General features: G+C 35.6%; 1 protein-coding gene and 1 long non-coding RNA gene across 6 annotated transcripts in view; one reads left to right on the top strand and one right to left on the bottom strand.

Moving 5' to 3' along the window:
- The window catches only part of LOC133658832 (transient receptor potential cation channel subfamily M member 1-like), a 165,384-nt gene that overhangs the window by 111,168 nt on the left and 31,392 nt on the right, over positions 1–22,824 (top strand). For all 5 annotated transcript variants that reach the window (XM_062061275.1, XM_062061278.1, XM_062061277.1 and 2 more), the window contains 8 exons: positions 1,660–1,732; positions 1,827–1,927; positions 10,145–10,321; positions 10,387–10,521; positions 16,003–16,053; positions 18,856–18,996; positions 19,059–19,088; positions 19,168–19,460. In XM_062061275.1, coding sequence (XP_061917259.1) covers positions 1,660–1,732; positions 1,827–1,927; positions 10,145–10,321; positions 10,387–10,521; positions 16,003–16,053; positions 18,856–18,996; positions 19,059–19,088; positions 19,168–19,460 — 1,001 coding nt within the window. The remainder of the gene's footprint in view (positions 1–1,659; positions 1,733–1,826; positions 1,928–10,144; positions 10,322–10,386; positions 10,522–16,002; positions 16,054–18,855; positions 18,997–19,058; positions 19,089–19,167; positions 19,461–22,824) is intronic.
- The window catches only part of LOC133658834 (uncharacterized), a 74,086-nt gene continuing 70,356 nt past the window's right edge, over positions 19,095–22,824 (bottom strand). Inside the window, exon 6 of the long non-coding RNA XR_009827539.1 lies at positions 19,095–19,443. This is a non-coding gene — a long non-coding RNA (uncharacterized LOC133658834). The remainder of the gene's footprint in view (positions 19,444–22,824) is intronic.

Genomic DNA, 22,824 nt, shown 5'->3' with positions numbered 1-22,824 from the left:
CTTCCCGTCAGGGTTTTTTAAAATTTAGTTTCTATCTGCATTTGAGACAGATGCTATCCCGTTAGCTCCGTAGCTAAGTTAGCTTCTATTTTTTTAGCTTCGCCAAGCTGAAAATAATTAACCGTGTATTTACATGTTCATGGTTTAATAGTATTGTTGATCTTCTGTCTATCCTTCCAGTCAGGGTTTTTTTTAATTTAGTTTCTATCTGCATTTGAGACTGATGCTATCACGTTAGCTCCGTAGCTAAGTTAGCTTCTATTTTTTTAGCTTCGCCAAGCTGAAAATTATTAACCGTGTATTTACATGTTCATGGTTTAATAGTATTGTTGATCTTCTGTCTATCCTTCCAGTCAGGGTTTTTTTTTAATTTAGTTTCTATCTGCATTTGAGACTGATGCTATCACGTTAGCTCCGTAGCTAAGTTAGCTTCTATTTTTTTAGCTTCGCCAAGCTGAAAATTATTAACCGTGTATTTACATGTTCACGGTTTAATAGTATTGTTGATCTTCTGTCTATCCTTTCAGTCAGGTTTTTTTTAATTTAGTTTCTATCTGCATTTGAGACAGATGCTATCACGTTAGCTCCGTAGCTAAGTTAGCTTCTATTTTTTTTAGCTTCGCCAAGCTGAAAATTATTAACCGTGTATTTACATGTTCATGGTTTAATAGTATTGTTGATCTTCTGTCTATCCTTCCAGTCAGGGTTTTTTTTCATTTAGTTTCTATCTGCATTTGAGACAGATGCTATCACGTTAGCTCCGTAGCTAAGTTAGCTTCTATTTTTTTTAGCTTCGCCAAGCTGAAAATTATTAACCGTGTATTTACATGTTCATGGTTTAATAGTATTGTTGATCTTCTGTCTATCCTTCCAGTCAGGGTTTTTTATTATTTTGTTTTTATCTGCATTTGAGCCTGCTATCACGTTAGCTCTGTACCTAAGTTAGCTTCTATTTTTTTTTAGCTTCGCCAAGCTGAAAATTATTAACCGTGTATTTACATGTTCAGTCACTGTGAATGTCCATTTCGCGTTCTCGACTCTCATTTTCAAGAGGATATAGTATCCGAGGTGGTTTAAAATACAAATCCGTGATCCACAACAGAAAAAGGAGAGAGTGTGGAATCCAATGAGCCAGCTTGTACCTAGGTTACGGCCAGAGCGAAAAAAGATACACCCTGCACTGCCTCTCTAGTCATTCACTCTAACGTTCCTCATCCACGAATCTTTCATCCTCGCTCAAATTAATGGGGTAATCGTCGCTTTCTCGGTCCGAATCTCTCTCGCTCCATTGTAAACAACGGGGAATTGTGAGGAATACTAGCTCCTGTGACGTCACGCTACTTCCGGTATAGGCAAGGCTTTTTTTTATCAGCGACCAAAAGTTGCGAACTTTATCGTCGTTGTTCTATACTAAATCCTTTCAGCAAAAATATGGCAATATCGCGAAATGATCAAGTATGACACATAGAACGGATCTGCTATTCCCGTTTAAATAAAAAAAAATCATTTCAGTAGGCCTTTAAGCTCGCTATCAACGTAATGGTCACCCCTGGTTTAGAGTCATTTAGTTGCATTGTAGGGTAATTACTTTGCCTTTCCACTTCAGTGACAAACACACACAGGTACAAAACATGATGTTTGTTTCCTCCTCACAAATAGATCACAGTTTTTCGAATGGGCTCAGAAGGACAGCAGGATATCGAGATGGCCATTCTTACTGCCTTGCTAAAAGGTACGATCACCGCCACGGTATCAACAATTTCCCTGTGTGAGTTCTGTTCCGGATGCTACACACTTACTTTTTTCTTCTTGTTTCCTCACATCAGGCACCAACGCCTCAGCGGCCGACCAGCTCAGCTTGGCTCTGGCCTGGAACCGAGTGGACATCGCTCGAAATCACATCTTTGTCTACGGACACAATTTACCTGTAAGTCGATGTTTAGCTTTAAATTTGTGCCAATTCATTGAGGTACAATTATTTACTGCATTATTATTATATACTACACATATACAGTACGAAGGGGATTCGTATGGCCCCATTCATCGCGGTTTGCCCGACACATTCTGTGTGAAATGAGTTGCCTTTTCCCTTGGAATGCCAGAACAACTTAGGAAGGCGGTATGAATGTATTGGTATAGGTGGTTCTCCTGAAACTCTCAGTAAAACTTGATAATATTCCAAAACTGTCCTGAGGGTCCTTCTTACTCAGCATATATGTCATCTAAAGAATTTGGGATTGACCAGTAACTTAGATTCCCTTGGAGGAAGAACCTCCAAGGGAATACCAAAATATATGACTGAGGTGTTTACCTTTAACATTACCCAAAAAAAGCTAACATTAGCATGTAAGCATGTGTCAAGTACCAAAATATACATATGACAGAAGTGTATACCTGCTAAATTTGCCCAAAAAAAAAATAGCATGCTAATAGTTAGCATTCATCAAGTACAAAAATATATGACTGAGGTGTATACCTGCAACATTACCCCCCAAAAAACTAACATTAGCATGTAAGCATGCGCCTAATACCAAAATATACATATGACAGAGGTGTATACCCGCTAAATTTGCCCCCCAAAAAAGCTAGCATGCTAACCGTTAGCATTCATCAAGTACCAAAATATATAACTGAGGTGTATACCTTCAACATTACCCCCCCCCAAAAAAAAGCTAACATTAGCATGTAAGCATGTGTCAAGTACACAAAATATACATATGACAGAGGTGTATACCTGCAAAATTAGCCAAAAAAAAGGTAGCACGCTAACAGTTAGCATTCATCAAGTACCAAAATATATGACTGAGGTGTATACCTTCAACATTACCCAAAAAAAGCTAACATTAGCATGTAAGAATGCGCCTAATACCAAAATATACATATGACTGAGGTGTATGCCTTCAACATTAGTAAAAAAAAGGTGGTTCTCCTGTAACTTTCAGTAAAACTTGATAATATTCCAAAACTGTCCTGAGGGTCCTTCTTACTCAGCATATATGTTGTCTAAAGAACTTGGGATTGACCAGTAACTTAGATTCCCTTGGAGGAAGAACTGGTCCGACGCAACAATACCTTCAACATTACCCCCAAAAAAACTAACATTAGCATGCAAGCATGCGTCAAGTACCAAAATATACATATGACAGGGGTATATACCTGCTAAATTAGCCAAAAAAAGCAAACATTAGCATGTAAGCATGCGCCTAACACCAAAATATACATATGACTGAGGTGTATACCCGCTAAATTTGCCCCCAAAAAAAGCTGGCATGCTAACAGTTAGCATTCATCAAGTACCAAAATATATGACTGAGGTGTATACCTTCAACATTACCCAAAAAAAGCTAACATTAGCATGTAAGCATGTGTCAAGTACACAAAATATACATATGACAGAGGTGTATACCTGCAAAATTAGCCAAAAAAAGGTAGCACACTAACAGTTAGCATTCATCAAGTACCAAAATATATGACTGAGGTGTATACCTTCAACATTACCCCCCGAAAAACTAACATTAGCATGCAAGCATGCGTCAAGTACCAAAATATACATATGACAGAGGTTTATACCTGCTAAATTAGCCAAAAAAAGCAAACATTAGCATGTAAGCATGCGCCTAACACCAAAATATACATATGACAGACGTGTATACCCGCTAAATTTGCCCCCAAAAAAAGCTGGCACACTAACAGTTAGCATTCATCAAGTACCAAAATATATGACTGAGGTGTATACCTTCAACATTACCCAAAAAAAGCTAACATTAGCATGTAAGCATGTGTCAAGTACACAAAATATACATATGACAGAGGTGTATACCTGCAAAATTAGCCAAAAAAAGGTAGCACGCTAACAGTTAGCATTCATCAAGTACCAAAATATATGACTGAGGTGTATACCTTCAACATTACCCAAAATCAAACTAACATTAGCATGTAAGCATGCGCCTAACACCAAAATATACATATGACAGAGGTGTATACCTGCTAAATTAGCCCCCCAAAAAAGCTAGCACGCTAACAGTTAGCATTCATCAAGTACCAAAATATATGACTGAGGTGTATACCTTCAAATATTACCCAAAAAAGCTAACATTAGCATGTAAGCATGCGTCAAGTACTAAAATATACATACGACAGAGGTGTATACCTGCTAAATTAGCCCCCAAAAAAGGTAGCACGCTAACAGTTAGCATTCATCAAGTACCAAAATATATGACTGAGGTGTATACCTTCAACATTACCCAAAAAAAGCTAACATTAGCATGTAAGCATGCGCCTAATACCAAAATATACATATGACTGAGGTGTATACCTTCAACATTAGTAAAAAAAAGGTGGTTCTCCTGTAACTTTCAGTAAAACTTGATAATATTCCAAAACTGTCCTGAGGGTCCTTCTTACTCAGCATATATGTTGTCTAAAGAACTTGGGATTGACCAGTAACTTAGATTCCCTTGGAGGAAGAACTGGTCCGACGCAACAATACCTTCAACATTACCCCAAAAAAAACTAACATTAGCATGTAAGCATGTGTCAAGTACACAAAATATACATATGACAGAGGTGTATACCTGCAAAATTAGCCAAAAAAAGCTAGCATGCTAACAGTTAGCATTCATCAAGTACCAAAATATATGACTGAGGTGTATACCTTCAACATTACCCCAAAAAAGCTAACATTAGCATGTAAGCATGTGTCAAGTACACAAAATATACATATGACAGAGGTGTATACCTGCAAAATTAGCCAAAAAAGGTAGCACGCTAACAGTGAGCATTCATCAAGTACCACAATATATGACTGAGGTGTTTACCTTTAACATTACCCAAAAAAGCTAACATTAGCATATAAGCATGTGTCAAGTACCAAAATATACATATGACAGAGGTGTATACCTGCTAAATTTGCCAAAAAAAAATAGCACGCTAATAGTTAGCATTCATCAAGTACAAAAATATATGACTGAGGTGTATACCTGCAACATTACCCCCAAAAAAACTAACATTAGCATGTAAGCATGCGCCTAATACCAAAATATACATATGACAGAGGTGTATACCCGCTAAATTTGCCCCCCAAAAAAGCTAGCAAGCTAACCGTTAGCATTCATCAAGTACCAAAATATATGACTGAGGTGTATACCTTCAAATATTACCCAAAAAAGCTAACATTAGCATGTAAGCATGCGTCAAGTACTAAAATATACATACGACAGAGGTGTATACCTGCTAAATTAGCCCCAAAAAAAGGTAGCACGCTAACAGTTAGCATTCATCAAGTACCAAAATATATGACTGAGGTGTATACCTTCAACATTACCCAAAAAAAGCTAACATTAGCATGTAAGCATGCGCCTAATACCAAAATATACATATGACTGAGGTGTATACCTTCAACATTAGTAAAAAAAAGGTAGCACGCTAACAGTGAGCATTCATCAAGTACCAAAATATATGACTGAGGTGTATACCTTCAACATTACCCAAAAAAAGCTAACATTAGCATGTAAGCATGTGTCAAGTACCAAAATATACATATGACAGAGGTGTATACCTGCTAAATTTGCCAAAAAAAAAAATAGCACGCTAATAGTTAGCATTCATCAAGTACAAAAATATATGACTGAGGTGTATACCTGCAACATTACCCCAAAAAAAACTAACATTAGCATGTAAGCATGCGCCTAATACCAAAATATACATATGACAGAGGTGTATACCCGCTAAATTTGCCCCCCAAAAAAGCTAGCACGCTAACCGTTAGCATTCATCAAGTACCAAAATATATAACTGAGGTGTATACCTTCAACATTACCCCCCCCCCCCCCCCAAAAAAGCTAACATTAGCATGTAAGCATGTGTCAAGTACACAAAATATACAAATGACAGAGGTGTATACCTGCAAAATTAGCCAAAAAAAAGGTAGCACGCTAACAGTTAGCATTCATCAAGTACCAAAATATATGACTGAGGTGTATACCTTCAACATTACCCAAAAAAAGCTAACATTAGCATGTAAGCATGCGCCTAATACCAAAATATACATATGACTGAGGTGTATACCTTCAACATTAGTAAAAAAAAGGTGGTTCTCCTGTAACTTTCAGTAAAACTTGATAATATTCCAAAACTGTCCTGAGGGTCCTTCTTACTCAGCATATATGTTGTCTAAAGAACTTGGGATTGACCAGTAACTTAGATTCCCTTGGAGGAAGAACTGGTCCGACGCAACAATACCTTCAACATTACCCCCAAAAAAACTAACATTAGCATGCAAGCATGCGTCAAGTACCAAAATATACATATGACAGAGGTGTATACCTGCTAAATTAGCCAAAAAAAGCAAACATTAGCATGTAAGCATGCGCCTAACACCAAAATATACATATGACAGAGGTGTATACCCGCTAAATTTTCCCCCAAAAAAAGCTGGCACGCTAACAGTTAGCATTCATCAAGTACCAAAATATATGACTGAGGTGTATACCTTCAACATTACCCCAAAAAAGCTAACATTAGCATGTAAGCATGTGCCTAACACCAAAATATACATATGACAGAGGTGTATACCCGCTAAATTTGCCCCCAAAAAAAGCTAGCACGCTAAAAGTTAGCGTTCATCAAGTACCAAAATATATGACTGAGGTGTATACATTCATCATTACCCAAAAAAAGCTAACATTAGCATGTAAGCATGTGTCAAGTACACAAAATATACATATGACAGAGGTGTATACCTGCAAAATTAGCCAAAAAAAGCTAGCATGCTAACAGTTAGGATTCATCAAGTACCAAAATATATGACTGAGGTGTATACCTTCAACATTACCCAAAAAAACCTAACATTAGCATGTAAGCATGCGCCTAACACCAAAATATACATATGACAGAGGTGTATACCTGCTAAATTAGCCCCCCAAGAAAGCTAGCACGCTAACAGTTAGCATTCATCAAGTACCAAAATATATGACTGAGGTGTATACCTTCAAATATTACCCAAAAAAGCTAACATTAGCATGTAAGCATGCGTCAAGTACTAAAATATACATACGACAGAGGTGTATACCTGCTAAATTAGCCCCAAAAAAAGGTAGCACGCTAACAGTTAGCATTCATCAAGTACCAAAATATATGACTGAGGTGTATACCTTCAACATTACCCAAAAAAAGCAAACATTAGCATGTAAGCATGCGCCTAACACCAAAATATACATATGACAGAGGTGTATACCCGCTAAATTTGCCCCCAAAAAAAGCTAGCACGCTAACAGTTAGCATTCATCAAGTACCAAAATATATGACTGAGGTGTATACATTCATCATTACCCAAAAAAAGCTAACATTAGCATGTAAGCATGTGTCAAGTACACAAAATATACATATGACAGAGGTGTATACCTGCAAAATTAGCCAAAAAAAGCTAGCATGCTAACAGTTAGCATTCATCAAGTACCAAAATATATGACTGAGGTGTATACCTTCAACATTACCCAAAAAAAACTAACATTAGCATGTAAGCATGCACCTAACACCAAAATATACATATGACAGAGGTGTATACCCGCTAAATTTGCCCCCAAAAAAAGCTAGCACGCTAAAAGTTAGCGTTCATCAAGTACCAAAATATATGACTGAGGTGTATACATTCATCATTACCCAAAAAAAGCTAACATTAGCATGTAAGCATGTGTCAAGTACACAAAATATACATATGACAGAGGTGTATACCTGCAAAATTAGCCAAAAAAAGCTAGCATGCTAACAGTTAGCATTCATCAAGTACCAAAATATATGACTGAGGTGTATACCTTCAACATTACCCAAAAAAACCTAACATTAGCATGTAAGCATGCGCCTAACACCAAAATATACATATGACAGAGGTGTATACCTGCTAAATTAGCCCCCCAAAAAAGCTAGCACGCTAACAGTTAGCATTCATCAAGTACCAAAATATATGACTGAGGTGTATACCTTCAAATATTACCCAAAAAAGCTAACATTAGCATGTAAGCATGCGTCAAGTACTAAAATATACATACGACAGAGGTGTATACCTGCTAAATTAGCCCCAAAAAAAGGTAGCACGCTAACAGTTAGCATTCATCAAGTACCAAAATATATGACTGAGGTGTATACCTTCAACATTACCCAAAAAAAGCAAACATTAGCATGTAAGCATGCGCCTAACACCAAAATATACATATGACAGAGGTGTATACCCGCTAAATTTGCCCCCAAAAAAAGCTAGCACGCTAACAGTTAGCGTTCATCAAGTACCAAAATATATGACTGAGGTGTATACATTCATCATTACCCCAAAAAAGCTAACATTAGCATGTAAGCATGTGTCAAGTACACAAAATATACATATGACAGAGGTGTATACCTGCAAAATTAGCCAAAAAAAGCTAGCATGCTAACAGTTAGCATTCATCAAGTACCAAAATATATGACTGAGGTGTATACCTTCAACATTACCCAAAAAAAACTAACATTAGCATGTAAGCATGCGCCTAACACCAAAATATACATATGACAGAGGTGTATACCTGCTAAATTAGCCCCCCAAAAAAGCTAGCACGCTAACAGTTAGCATTCATCAAGTACCAAAATATATGACTGAGGTGTATACCTTCAAATATTACCCAAAAAAGCTAACATTAGCATGTAAGCATGCGTCAAGTACTAAAATATACATACGACAGAGGTGTATACCTGCTAAATTAGCCCCAAAAAAAGGTAGCACGCTAACAGTTAGCATTCATCAAGTACCAAAATATATGACTGAGGTGTTTAACTTCAACATTACCCAGAAAAAGCAAACATTAGCATGTAAGCATGCGCCTAACACCAAAATATACATATGACAGAGGTGTATACCCGCTAAATTTGCCCCCAAAAAAAGCTAGCATGCTAACAGTTAGCATTCATCAAGTACCAAAATATATGACTGAGGTGTATACCTTTAACATTACCTAAAAAAAGCTAACATTAGCATGTAAGCATGTGTCAAGTACACAAAATATACATATGACAGAGGTGTATACCTGCAAAATTAGCCAAAAAAAAGGTAGCACGCTAACAGTTAGCATTCATCAAGTACCAAAATATATGACTGAGGTGTTTAACTTCAACATTACCCAGAAAATGCTAACATTAGCATGTAGGCATGTGTCAAGTACCAAAATATACATATGACTGAGGTGTATACCTGCTAAATTTGCCAAAAAAAAAAATAGCACGCTAATAGTTAGCATTCATCAAGTACAAAAATATATGACTGAGGTGTATACCTGCAACATTACCCCCAAAAAAACTAACATTAGCATGTAAGTATGCGCCTAATACCAAAATATACATATGACAGAGGTGTATACCCGCTAAATTTGCCCCCCAAAAAAGCTAGCACGCTAACCGTTAGCATTCATCAAGTACCAAAATATATAACTGAGGTGTATACCTTCAACATTAACCCCAAAAAACTAACATTAACATGTAAGCATGTGTCAAGTACACAAAATATACATATGACAGAGGTGTATACCTGCTAAATTTGCCAAAAAAAAGCTAGCACGCTAACAGTTAGCATTCATCAAGTACCAAAATATATGACTGAGGTGTATACCTTCAACATTACCCAAAAAAAGCTAACATTAGCATGTAAGCATGTGTCAAATATACATATGACAGAGGTGTATACCTGCTAAATTTGCCAAAAAAAGCTAGCATGCTAACATCAGCATGCTAACAGTAGCATGCGTCAAGTACCAAAACATACAAAAATATATATGTTATGCATACTAACTTTATTTTAGCCATTGACTAATATTAGTAAGGAGCATTTGAATTCGGAACATTTTCAATCAATTGAGCAATTCATGTTGGAAAAATGTCCCGGAAAGAGTGGAATTCCTGGAAATGTGGGTATTTTTGGAAAACAAAACAAAATTGTAGCACGTGTGTCACAAATGAGCTGAACATTTTGAAAGTGGAATGGCTCCAATCCGATGAAAAATGTGGAATAAGAAGGCTAACAAAGAATAATAATTAGAAAACTAAAAACCTGCTAGGAATAATAGATTAAAAAGTGAGCGATAAAGTGTGGTGTTTTAACAAAGATGGAATCTTGTGCTCCTAGCCTGCAGGCGCCATCACCCACACCACCACCATGGTGGCTCACACCCAGGAGAAGCAGAAGAGTCCTGCTAGTGCCCCTCGCAACAAGAACCGAGCCAAGAAGGGGAAGGGCAAAGGGAAGGCCAAGCCGGAACCTCCGGAGGAAACTGATCCAAGGAAACTGGAGATGATTCGTTGGGTAAACAACAACAAAAATGAGGATGAAGTAATAAGAATTGCAGTTTCTGAGCGTGGTTATTCCAGGTCAACTCCCTGGAACAAGGCATGATGGACGCTCTGGTGCTGGACAGAGTGGACTTTGTCAAGCTGCTCCTGGAGAATGGCGTCAATATTCACCACTTCCTCACCATTCCGAGACTCGAGGAGTTGTACAACACGGTGGGATCCGTAAATAGTCATCTCTTAGACTTAGAATAGTCGTCTCTTAGACTTAGAATAGTCATCTCTTAGACTTATAATAGTCATCCCTTAGACTTAGAATAGTCGTCTCTTAGACTTAGAATAGTCATCTCTTAGACTTATAATAGTCATCCCTTAGACTTATAATAGTCATCTCTTAGACTTAGAATAGTCATCTCTTAGACTTAGAATAGTCATCTCTTAGACTTATAATAGTCATCCCTTAGACTTATAATAGTCATCTCTTAGACTTAGAATAGTCATCTCTTAGACTTAGAATAGTCATCTCTTAGACTTATAATAGTCATCTCTTAGACTTATAATAGTCATCCCTTAGACTTAGAATAGTCATCTCTTAGACTTATAATAGTCATCTCTTAGACTTAGAATAGTCATCTCTTAGACTTATAATAGTCATCCCTTAGACTTAGAATAGTCGTCTCTTAGACTTAGAATAGTCATCTCTTAGACTTATAATAGTCATCCCTTAGACTTATAATAGTCATCTCTTAGACTTATAATAGTCATCCCTTAGACTTATAATAGTCATCTCTTAGACTTAGAATAGTCATCTCTTAGACTTAGAATAGTCATCTCTTAGACTTATAATAGTCATCCCTTAGACTTAGAATAGTCATCTCTTAGACTTAGAATAGTCATCTCTTAGACTTAGAATAGTCATCTCTTAGACTTATAATAGTCATCCCTTAGACTTATAATAGTCATCTCTTAGACTTATAATAGTCATCCCTTAGACTTATAATAGTCATCTCTTAGACTTAGAATAGTCATCTCTTAGACTTAGAATAGTCATCTCTTAGACTTAGAATAGTCATCTCTTAGACTTATAATAGTCATCCCTTAGACTTATAATAGTCATCTCTTAGACTTAGAATAGTCATCTCTTAGACTTAGAATAGTCATCTCTTAGACTTATAATAGTCATCTCTTAGACTTATAATAGTCATCCCTTAGACTTAGAATAGTCATCTCTTAGACTTATAATAGTCATCTCTTAGACTTAGAATAGTCATCTCTTAGACTTAGAATAGTCATCTCTTGGACTTATAATAGTCATCCCTTCGACTTAGAATAGTCATCTCTTAGACTTATAATAGTCATCTCTTAGACTTATAATAGTCATCCCTTAGACTTATAATAGTCATCTCTTAGACTTATAATAGTCATCTCTTAGAATTATAATAGTCATCTCTTAGACTTATAATAGTCATCTCTTAGACTCATAATAGTCATCCCTTAGACTTAGAATAGTCATCTCTTAGACTTATAATAGTCATCTCTTAGACTTATAATAGTCATCTCTTAGACTTATAATAGTCATCCCTTAGACTTATAATAGTCATCTCTTAGACTTAGAATAGTCATCTCTTAGACTTATAATAGTCATCTCTTAGACTTATAATAGTCATCCCTTAGACTTATAATAGTCATCTCTTAGACTTAGAATAGTCATCTCTTAGACTTAGAATAGTCATCTCTTAGACTTAGAATAGTCATCTCTTAGACTTATAATAGTCATCCCTTAGACTTATAATAGTCATCCCTTAGACTTATAATAGTCATCTCTTAGACTTATAATAGTCATCTCTTAGATTTATAATAGTCATCCCTTAGACTTATAATAGTCATCCCTTAGACTTAGAATAGTCATCTCTTAGACTTATAATAGTCATCTCTTAGACTTATAATAGTCATCCCTTAGACTTATAATAGTCATCTCTTAGACTTATAATAATCATCTCTTAGACTTAGAATAGTCATCTCTTGGACTTATAATAGTCATCTCTTAGACTTAAAATAGTCATCTCTTAGACTTATAATAGTCATCTCTTAGACTTAGAATAGTCATCTCTTAGACTTAGAATAGTCATCTCTTAGACTTAGAATAGTCATCTCTTATACTTAGAATAGTCATCTCTTAGACTTAGAATAGTCATCTCTTAGACTTAGAATAGTCATCTCTTTGACTTATAATAGTCATCTCTTAGACTTATAATAGTCATCTTTTAGACTTAGAATAGTCATCTCTTAGACTTATAATAGTCATCTCTTAGACTTAGAATAGTCATCTCTTAGGCTTATAATAGTCATCTGTTAGACTTATAATAGTCATCCCTTAGACTTATAATAGTCATCTCTTAGACTTATAATAGTCATCTCTTAGACTTAGAATAGTCATCTCTTGGACTTATAATAGTCATCTCTTAGACTTATAATAGTCATCTCTTAGACTTAGAATAGTCATCTCTTAGACTTATAATAGTCATCTCTTAGACTTATAATAGTCATCTCTTAGACTTAGAATAGTCATCTCTTAGACTTATAATAGTCATCTTTTAGACTTAGAATAGTCATCTCTTAGACTTATAATAGTCATCTCTTAGACTTAGAATAGTCATCTCTTAGGCTTATAATAGTCATCTCTTAGACTTATAATAGTCATCCCTTAGACTTATAATAGTCATCTCTTAGACTTATAATAGTCATCTCTTAGACTTAGAATAGTCATCTCTTAGACTTATAATAGTCATCTCTTAGACTTATAATAGTCATCCCTTAGACGTATAATAGTCATCCCTTAGACTTAGAATAGTCATCTCTTAGACTTATAATAGTCATCTCTTAGACTTATAATAGTCATCCCTTAGACTTAGAATAGTCATCTCTTAGACTTAGAATAGTCATCTCTTAGACTTATAATAGTCATCCCTTAGACTTATAATAGTCATCTCTTAGACTTAGAATAGTCATCTCTTAGACTTAGAATAGTCATCTCTTAGACTTATAATAGTCATCTCTTAGACTTAGAATAGTCATCTCTTAGACTTATAATAGTCATCTTTTAGACTTAGAATAGTCATCTCTTAGACTTATAATAGTCATCTCTTAGACTTAGAATAGTCATCTCTTAGGCTTATAATAGTCATCTCTTAGACTTATAATAGTCATCCCTTAGACTTATAATAGTCATCTCTTAGACTTATAATAGTCATCTCTTAGACTTAGAATAGTCATCTCTTAGACTTATAATAGTCATCTTTTAGACTTAGAATAGTCATCTCTTAGACTTATAATAGTCATCTCTTAGACTTAGAATAGTCATCTCTTAGGCTTATAATAGTCATCTCTTAGACTTATAATAGTCATCCCTTAGACTTATAATAGTCATCTCTTAGACTTATAATAGTCATCTCTTAGACTTAGAATAGTCATCTCTTAGACTTATAATAGTCATCTCTTAGACTTATAATAGTCATCCCTTAGACGTATAATAGTCATCCCTTAGACTTAGAATAGTCATCTCTTAGACTTATAATAGTCATCTCTTAGACTTATAATAGTCATCCCTTAGACTTAGAATAGTCATCTCTTAGACTTAGAATAGTCATCTCTTAGACTTATAATAGTCATCCCTTAGACTTATAATAGTCATCTCTTAGACTTAGAATAGTCATCTCTTAGACTTAGAATAGTCATCTCTTAGACTTATAATAGTCATCTCTTAGACTTATAATAGTCATCTCTTAGACTTATAATAGTCATCCCTTAGACCTATAATAGTCATCTCTTAGACTTATAATAGTCATCTCTTAGACTTATAATAGTCATCCCTTAGACTTATAATAGTCATCTCTTAGACTTATAATAGTCATCCCTTAGACTTATAATAGTCATCTCTTAGACTTAGAATAGTCATCTCTTAGACTTAGAATAGTCATCTCTTAGACTTAGAATAGTCATCTCTTAGACTTATAATAGTCATCCCTTAGACTTATAATAGTCATCTCTTAGACTTAGAATAGTCATCTCTTAGACTTATAATAGTCATCTCTTAGACTTAGAATAGTCATCTCTTAGACTTATAATAGTCATCTCTTGGACTTAAAATAGTCATCTCTTAGACTTATAATAGTCATCCCTTAGACTTATAATAGTCATCTCTTAGACTTAGAATAGTCATCTCTTAGACTTAGAATAGTCATCTCTTAGACTTAGAATAGTCATCTCTTAGACTTATAATAGTCATCCCTTAGACTTATAATAGTCATCTCTTAGACTTAGAATAGTCATCTCTTAGACTTATAATAGTCATCTCTTAGGCTTAGAATAGTCATCTCTTAGACTTATAATAGTCATCTCTTAGATTTATAATAGTCATCTCTTAGACTTATAATAGTCATCCCTTAGACTTATAATAGTCATCTCTTAGACTTCTAATAGTCATCTCATCTCTTAGACTTATAATAGTCATCTCTTAGACTTATAATAGTCATCTCTTAGACTTATAATAGTCATCTCTTAGACTTAGAATAGTCATCTCTTAGACTTAGAATAGTCATCCCTCAGACTTATAATAGTCATCTCTTAGACTTAGAATAGTCATCTCTTAGACTTAGAATAGTCATCTCTTAGACTTATAATAGTCATCCCTTAGACTTATAATAGTCATCTCTTAGACTTATAATAGTCATCTCATCTCTTAGACTTATAATAGTCATCTCTTAGACTTATAATAGTCATCTCTTAGACTTATAATAGTCATCTCTTAGACTTAGAATAGTCATCTCTTAGACTTAGAATAGTCATCCCTCAGACTTATAATAGTCATCTCTTAGACTTAGAATAGTCATCTCTTAGACTTATAATAGTCATCCCTTAGACTTATAATAGTCATCTCTTAGACTTATAATAGTCATCTCTTAGACTTAGAATAGTCATCTCTTAGACTTAGAATAGTCATCTCTTAGACTTATAATAGTCATCCCTTAGACTTAGAATAGTCATCTCTTAGACTTATAATAGTCATCTCTTAGACTTATAATAGTCATCTCTTAGACTTAGAATAGTCATCCCTTAGACTTAGAATAGTCATCTCTTAGACTTATAATAGTCATCTCTTAGACTTAGACTTAGGTGGTTCAGGTCTACCTAATGTGGAGAATGCATATATTTTTAAGAGTTCTTTCTTTATTCATAGTCATGTTTAAAGCAGCTAATATTTTCCCATGTGTACACTTTGTTCTTGTATCTTGTGTCCGCAAGTAAACTCTGTGCTTTACTTTGAAGGCGTTGGAATGTGGGATTATAGCATACTCCCTTTTTACCTTATCAGTATTAGAAGAATGAGGCTGTATTCCTTTCTGGGCAGGGTGGGGGCTGTTTTCGTATTCAATAAGTTGTGTCTTCCCGTTTGATGTTCAGACCGCTTCTAGATGTGGATATTAACGGACTGTAGGACTGGTCTGCTAAAGCTCTAGTAAAACTTGATAATATTCCTATTCTGTCTTGATGGTCCTTCTTACTCTGCATATATGTCATCTGAAAGAATTTGGGATTGACCAGTGACTTTAATTCCCTGAGAGGAAGACTGGTCAGACGCAACACTAATAAAGTTACACCTGGCTAAGGTCTAACTTTTCTTCTTCTCCCTTTTTTCAGAAACTTGGCCCTGCTAACACTCTGCATGCTGTAGTCAGAGATGTCAAAAAGGTATGTTGTTGTCAAAAAGGTTATTCTCGATCTGTTCGTTACTTTTTACCATTTTTTTGTCAAACATTCGGATTATTTTATTTAAGGATTTTTGATTATTTTCATTTTACGGGGGTTAAGTTAGCAAATGTTTCATCAAATTCCAGGTTTGTAGGGTATACCGGTACTAGTATAGTATATATACTAATGAATCATATTCGGTTCTGTACCGCCTCTTTTTTTAAACTATTTTAAGGAGGGTCAAATGTTATTTTTTGTACATTAAAAAAAGATCAACTGAACCTACAGGATGCTGTCTCAGTAGCTTATTTGTACTTATTAATGATTATATTAACCCTATTTATTTTATTTTATTTTTATTTTTGGATATGGTCAAACTTATTTATTTTTATACTTTTTTTTTTTAAATTTGTTTTAAAACTATTTGAGCTAAATGTGTTTGTTTGCATCCACAAAAGAATAAATAAGTCCTAGCAGGATTCTGTCCGAGTGACTTTTTATATGTATTAATTAATATTAATATTAATATTATCATTATATATATATATATATATATATATATATATATATATATATATATATATATATATATATATATATATATATATATATATATATGTATATATATATATATATATATATATATATATATATATATATATATATATATATATATATATATATATATATATATATATATATATATATATTTATTTTTTTTAATTTATTTTTTTTTTTTTTATTAATTTTTTTAATTTAAAAATATATATATATATATATTTTTATTATATATATATATTTTTTTTTCACTACTTAAAGGGGGGTCAAATGTATATTCTTGTACATTAAAAAAAGATCAACTGAACCTACAGGAAGCTGTCCCAGTAGTTTATTTGTACGTATCAATGATTATATTATCTCTATTCATTTAATTTTATTTGTATTTTTTGGATGTTGTCAAACGTATTTATTTTTGTACTTTTTTATTTCTTTATTTTTTTATTTATTCTTTAAATGTGTTTCCCTCATGCAAAATCCACCCAGGAACGGGGCCATATGAATCCCTTCCCTAATGTATTTACTACAAGTTTGATTGCAGTATTTGCAGCGTAAAAACAAACAAAAAGACACAAAATGCTCTGAATGGCCAGAACATATGTATATATGCACAATCTCCCCCAAAAAAAAAAAAAAATACTAGAAAAAGCAATTTTGGTCAAAATTGCGTGTGAAAGCGGAAAAGCCAAACTGAAGTGTTAGTATTTTAGCCAGGTAGCTATTTATTTTGTTTTATTTATATTTTTTGGATTGGGTCAAACTTATTTATTTTTATAAATTTTTTAAAAATTTGTTTTAAAATTATTTAAGCTAAATATGTTTGTTTGCATCCATAAAAGAAGAAATACGTCCTAGCAGTATTCTGTTCGAGTGACTTTTTGTATGTATTAATTAATATTAATATTATCATTATCATACATATATATATATATATATATATATATATATATATATATATATATATATATATATATATATATATATATACATATATATATATATATATATATATATATATATATATATATATATATATATATATATATATATATATGTATATATGTATATATATATATATATATATATATATATATGTATATATATATATATATATGGTGGCGACTTGTCTAGGGTGTACCCCGCCTACCGCCCGAATGCAGCTGAGATAGGCTCCAGCACCCCCCGCGACCCCAAAAGGGACAAGCGGTAGAAAATGGATATATATGTATATATATATATATATGTATATATATATACTGTATATAGTCGAGGTTTTTGTGGTTTATCCGTCATACAGTGCTCAATACCGGGGTAGAGTGGAATGTACATTAGGTCTGGCAAAAACACAGAGGCTATTTCATCCCTACAAGCCTGTTCAAGTGATTGAAGCGCAAAGAAACCTGCGAAACAGGCTTGTAGGGATGAAATAGCCTCGGTGTTTTTTTTTGACCTAACATACACTACCGTTCAAAAGTTTGGGGTCACCCAAACAATTTAGTGGAATAGCCTTCATTTCTAAGAAGAAGAATAGACTGTCGAGTTTCAGATGAAAGTTCTCTTTTTCTGGCCATTTTGAGCGTTTAATTGACCCCACAAATGTGATGCTCCAGAAACTCAATCTGCTCAAAGGAAGGTCAGTTTTGTAGCTTCTGTAATGAGCTAAACTGTTTTCAGATGTGTGAACATGATTGCACAAGGGTTTTCTAGTCATCAAATAGCCTTCTGAGCCAATGAGCAAACACATTGTACCATTAGAACACTGGAGTGATAGTTGCTGGAAATGGGCCTCTATACACCTATGTAGATATTGCACCAAAAACCAGACATTTGCAGCTAGAATAGTCATTTACCACATTAGCAATGTATAGAGTGTATTTCTTTAAAGTTAAGACTAGTTTAAAGTTATCTTCATTGAAAAGTAAAGTGCTTTTCCTTCAAAAATAAGGACATTTCAATGTGACCCCAAACTTTTGAACGGTAGTGTATATATATATATATATATATATATATATATATATATATATATATATATATATATATATATATATATATATATATATATATATATATATATACATATATATATTTTTTTTACTATTTTAAGGGGGGGATGTATTTCTACATATTTTTTTTTCATTTCTTTTACGTCAAATAGTTAGAATGACTGAAAGTTTGTAGTTAATATTGAGATTTTTGTGTCTTTTTGTTCAAATATCAGTTTTTTCAAAATGTCTATTTTCCCAGGGCAACCTCCCCCCAGACTACCAGATCACCCTGATTGACATCGGCCTGGTGCTGGAGTACCTGATGGGCGGGGCTTACAGGAGCAATTACACCAGGAAGGCTTTCCGCAACCTCTACAATAACTTGTACGGACTTAAAAGGGTACGTGATGAATTCAAAATGTCATCTGTGGCTTTGACAGTAATGGCCGTGTTTATTCTCAGCCCAAAGCTCTGAAGCTGCTCGGCATGGAGGTGAGGCAACCTGGCGGTGAAACACTCGTCATGGAATCCAAAATAAAGAGCCGTGAGAGTATCATTGGTGTTTTGTCAGGACGACGAACCTCGGACCAAAGGCAAGAAGAAGGCCAAGAAGAAGAAGGAGGAAGAGGTGGAGATCGACGTGGACGACCCGGAGGTGTGTCGCTTCAAGTACCCCTTCCACGAGCTGATGCTGTGGGCCGTGCTGATGAAGCGCCAGAAGATGTCGCTCTTCCTCTGGCAGCGTGGCGAGGAGGCCATGGCCAAGGCCCTGGTGGCCTGCAAGTTGTTCAAAGCCATGGCCCACGAGTGCTCCGAGAGCGAGCTGGTGGACGACATCTCCCAAGACCTGGAGAACAACTCCAAGTTAGTACAAAACAAATGTAACCTATTTTTAGGGACTTGCCTCTTTGCGACGTTAAGTTCCTGTTATACAGTATATGCCTTGAGCTCTTATTTTGAAGGCGCTGAGAGCGGAAGTGGTGACACGTTGTTGCGTGAGTAGGCTCAGTGAAGTGAAGTGAATTATATTTATATAGCGCTTTTCCCTAGTGACTCAAAGCGCTTTTACGTAGTGAAAGCCAATATCTAAGTTACATTTAAAGCAGTGTGGGTGGCACTGGGAGCAGGTGGGTGAAGTGTCTTGCCCAAGGACACAACGGCAGTGAATCGGATGGCGGAAGCGGGGATCGAACCTGGATCCCTCAAGTTGCTGGCACGGCCGCCCTACCAACCGAGCTATGCCGCCCCAGTATATATGGGGGGGGCAGGTTAACACGTTTTTTGTATTAACTCCTGTGTTTTAACTCCGCCTTTGTTGTTTTTGCACTTTATCCTGTTATCGTGTTGAAACGAGGACGTTTCTTTTTGTAGGAGGGGAGGTATGTAACCTATTTTTATGGACTTGCCTCTTTGTGATGTCAAGGGGATGGGTCAAATGCAGAGGACACATTTCTAGTGTGTGTGTGACAATCATTGGTACTTTAACTTAACTTTAACTTAAGTTCCTGTTGTACGCTGTTATACAGTATATGCCTTGAGCTCTTATTTTGAAGGCGCTAAGAGCGGAAGTGGTGACACGTTGTTGTGTGAGTAGGCTCTGTATGGGTGAGGGCGGACCTACGTCACTTCCGCCTACCAATCCCCTAGCAACCGGGAATTCGTTGAAAACAAACCAGCTCACAGCGAACACAGCATTGACAGAAAAAGCATTTAACGAGCGTTGAGGCTTGGAAGTCGGCGTTAAATCCTTCATTTACGCATTTTTACTTATTCGCATATCGTGTGAAAAAACGAAAATGTATTATTTGCGTCAGACTCGTCTCAGTGAACTTTAAAGCTTCTCAGGCTTAGCTTAGCTTGCTAGTTAGCTTAGCCTGCGCGCTACTAAGAAAGAGACGCGGAACTTATCAACAACAAGATCAAGTGTTAGTGTATAAAATATTGAGAAATTTGAGGGCTACATGTATTGTTTAAGTACAACTGTTCTTCGCCAGGTGTTCTTTGGCCGCCCTGGCTTACGTTTTCCCGGTGGTGTCCATCTTAACGCTGCCTTTGGTATCCTCTCGTTGTCCGGTTTTCGAAAATAACTAGCTAGGCTTTAGACTATATAGTATAAACCGCATGTTATTTTTGTACAACAACAACTTCAGCTGTCGAACGTTATAAGGTACAAATTCAACAAGTACAACATTAGCATGGACGTATAGCCAAGTTGTGGTTAAGAAGGTGGATTTTTGTTCCTTATATTTACCAGAAACGAAGTGATCCGAACACACGACCCGGGACTTTGGGGGACTCCAGTGAGAACCGTCCTTGTTTTCCCAGTGTAAAGCTGCGAGCCATTTGTCTCGTCTCTGTGGGCTTTTATCACGCTTTGGCAGAACAAAATACAACATTTGTTTTCCCTGTTTCCAGTTGTGGTTAGCACAACCAAAAACAACACAGTTTTTCGGCATTTTGGAGGCAGAATGACGGGTTTAACCAGCGTAGCTCGACAGGTTAAAGAGTAATGGCAACGGTTTGTTTTCAACGCCAGTCTCGTTGCTATGGCTCGAAGAACCCGTATGTAGCTCAGTTGCCCGGATGTCGGCCCTCACCCATACGCTGTTATACAGTATATGCCTTGAGCTCTTATTTTGAAGGCGCTAAGAGCGGAAGTGGTGACACGTTGTTGTGTGAGTAGGCTCTGTATAATTGGGGGGACAGGTTAATACATTTTTTTGTTTTAACTCCGCCTGTGTTGTTTTTGCACTTTATCCTGTTATTGTGTTGAAACGAGGACGTTTCTTTTTGTAGGAGGGGAGGTATGTAACCTAGTTTTATGGACTTGCCTCTTTGTGACGTTAAGTTCCTGTTATACGCTGTTATACAGTATATGCCTTGAGCTCTTATTTTGAAGGCGCTGAGAGCGGAAGTGGTGACACGTTGTGGTGGAGCGGAGTTTTAAAAACAGACGAAATAAAGTGGTTCTCGTGTAAAACTGGAGCCACCGTGTTTGTTATTTTGTAGTTTTATACAGTATAGGCGACATATATAAACCCTCGGTTACACAAACAAGTCCACTTCAGTTTAAAGACAGCTTAAGTCCATTCCAGACCGTTAATAATGGATAGGTTAGCATGCTAACGTTAGCATGCTAGCTTTTTTTGGCTAGGTATACGCCTCCTGTCATATGTATATTTTGGTACTTGACGCATGCTTACATGCTAATGTTAGGTTTTTTTTGGGGTAATCCGAGACTCCATTATCTACATCAAACCATACTTGCCAACCTTGAGACCTCCAATATCGGGAGGTGGGGGGTAGGGGGTAGGGGGTGTGGTTATTTACAGCTAGAATTCACCAACTCAAGTATTTCATATATATTTCATATATATATATATATATATATATATATATATATATATATATATATATATATATATATATATATATATATATATATATATATATATATATATATATATATATGTATGAAATACTTGACTTTCAGTGAATTCTAGCTATATATATATATATATATATATATATTTATTTATTTTATTTACATAAAAGAAATACTTGAATTTCAGTGTTCCGGGGCTATCCATTAGATGGCAGTATTGTCCTGTTTAACTTCTCCGTTCATGATGAGTATATCATTTCGGCCACCGTGTTCAATGGATAAGTCTGTTCTACAAATTTACAGGCAACATACACCTTCCCCTTCGAACTGTCCTGGATGAACTGAAATTCTTGTTTCCATTCGTTTTGGAACTTGCAAGCGTATTTCTTCATCTTGCTCGTCGACGGCGTCGCCATGTCTGTAATTTCCTCGTTCTTCTGCTTCGTCTCCTTGTTGTGTGCGCAGTTGTGCACTCTACTCTCTAAAAGCCCTAGATGTTATGACGTCATTGGGCAGGCAAGCTGTTTATATTGTGGGAAAGCGGACGTGAGAACAGGCTGTCCCCACTCAGTCTCAAGTCGGCATTGAGCTGGAGGGGGCGTGGCCTGCAGCTCCGGCTGAATACCGGGAGTTTGTCGGGAGAAAATCTCTGCCGGGAGGTTGTCGGGAGAGGCGCTGAATATCGGGATTCTCCCGCTAAAAACGGGAGGGTTGGCAAGTATGCATCAAACGCTTGTTGTTCCATGCTGCTTCCTTAATTCCGTCACAACATGACCAAACCAGAACAAAAAATATATTCCCCTCTCAATTTACATGGGTTTGTAACAAAAATAAAGTTAACAT

The sequence above is a fragment of the Entelurus aequoreus genome, linkage group LG10, assembly GCF_033978785.1.
Source record: "Entelurus aequoreus isolate RoL-2023_Sb linkage group LG10, RoL_Eaeq_v1.1, whole genome shotgun sequence".
NCBI classification, from domain to species: domain Eukaryota; kingdom Metazoa; phylum Chordata; class Actinopteri; order Syngnathiformes; family Syngnathidae; genus Entelurus; species Entelurus aequoreus.
This window is presented reverse-complemented; position numbering and strand designations above follow the sequence as displayed.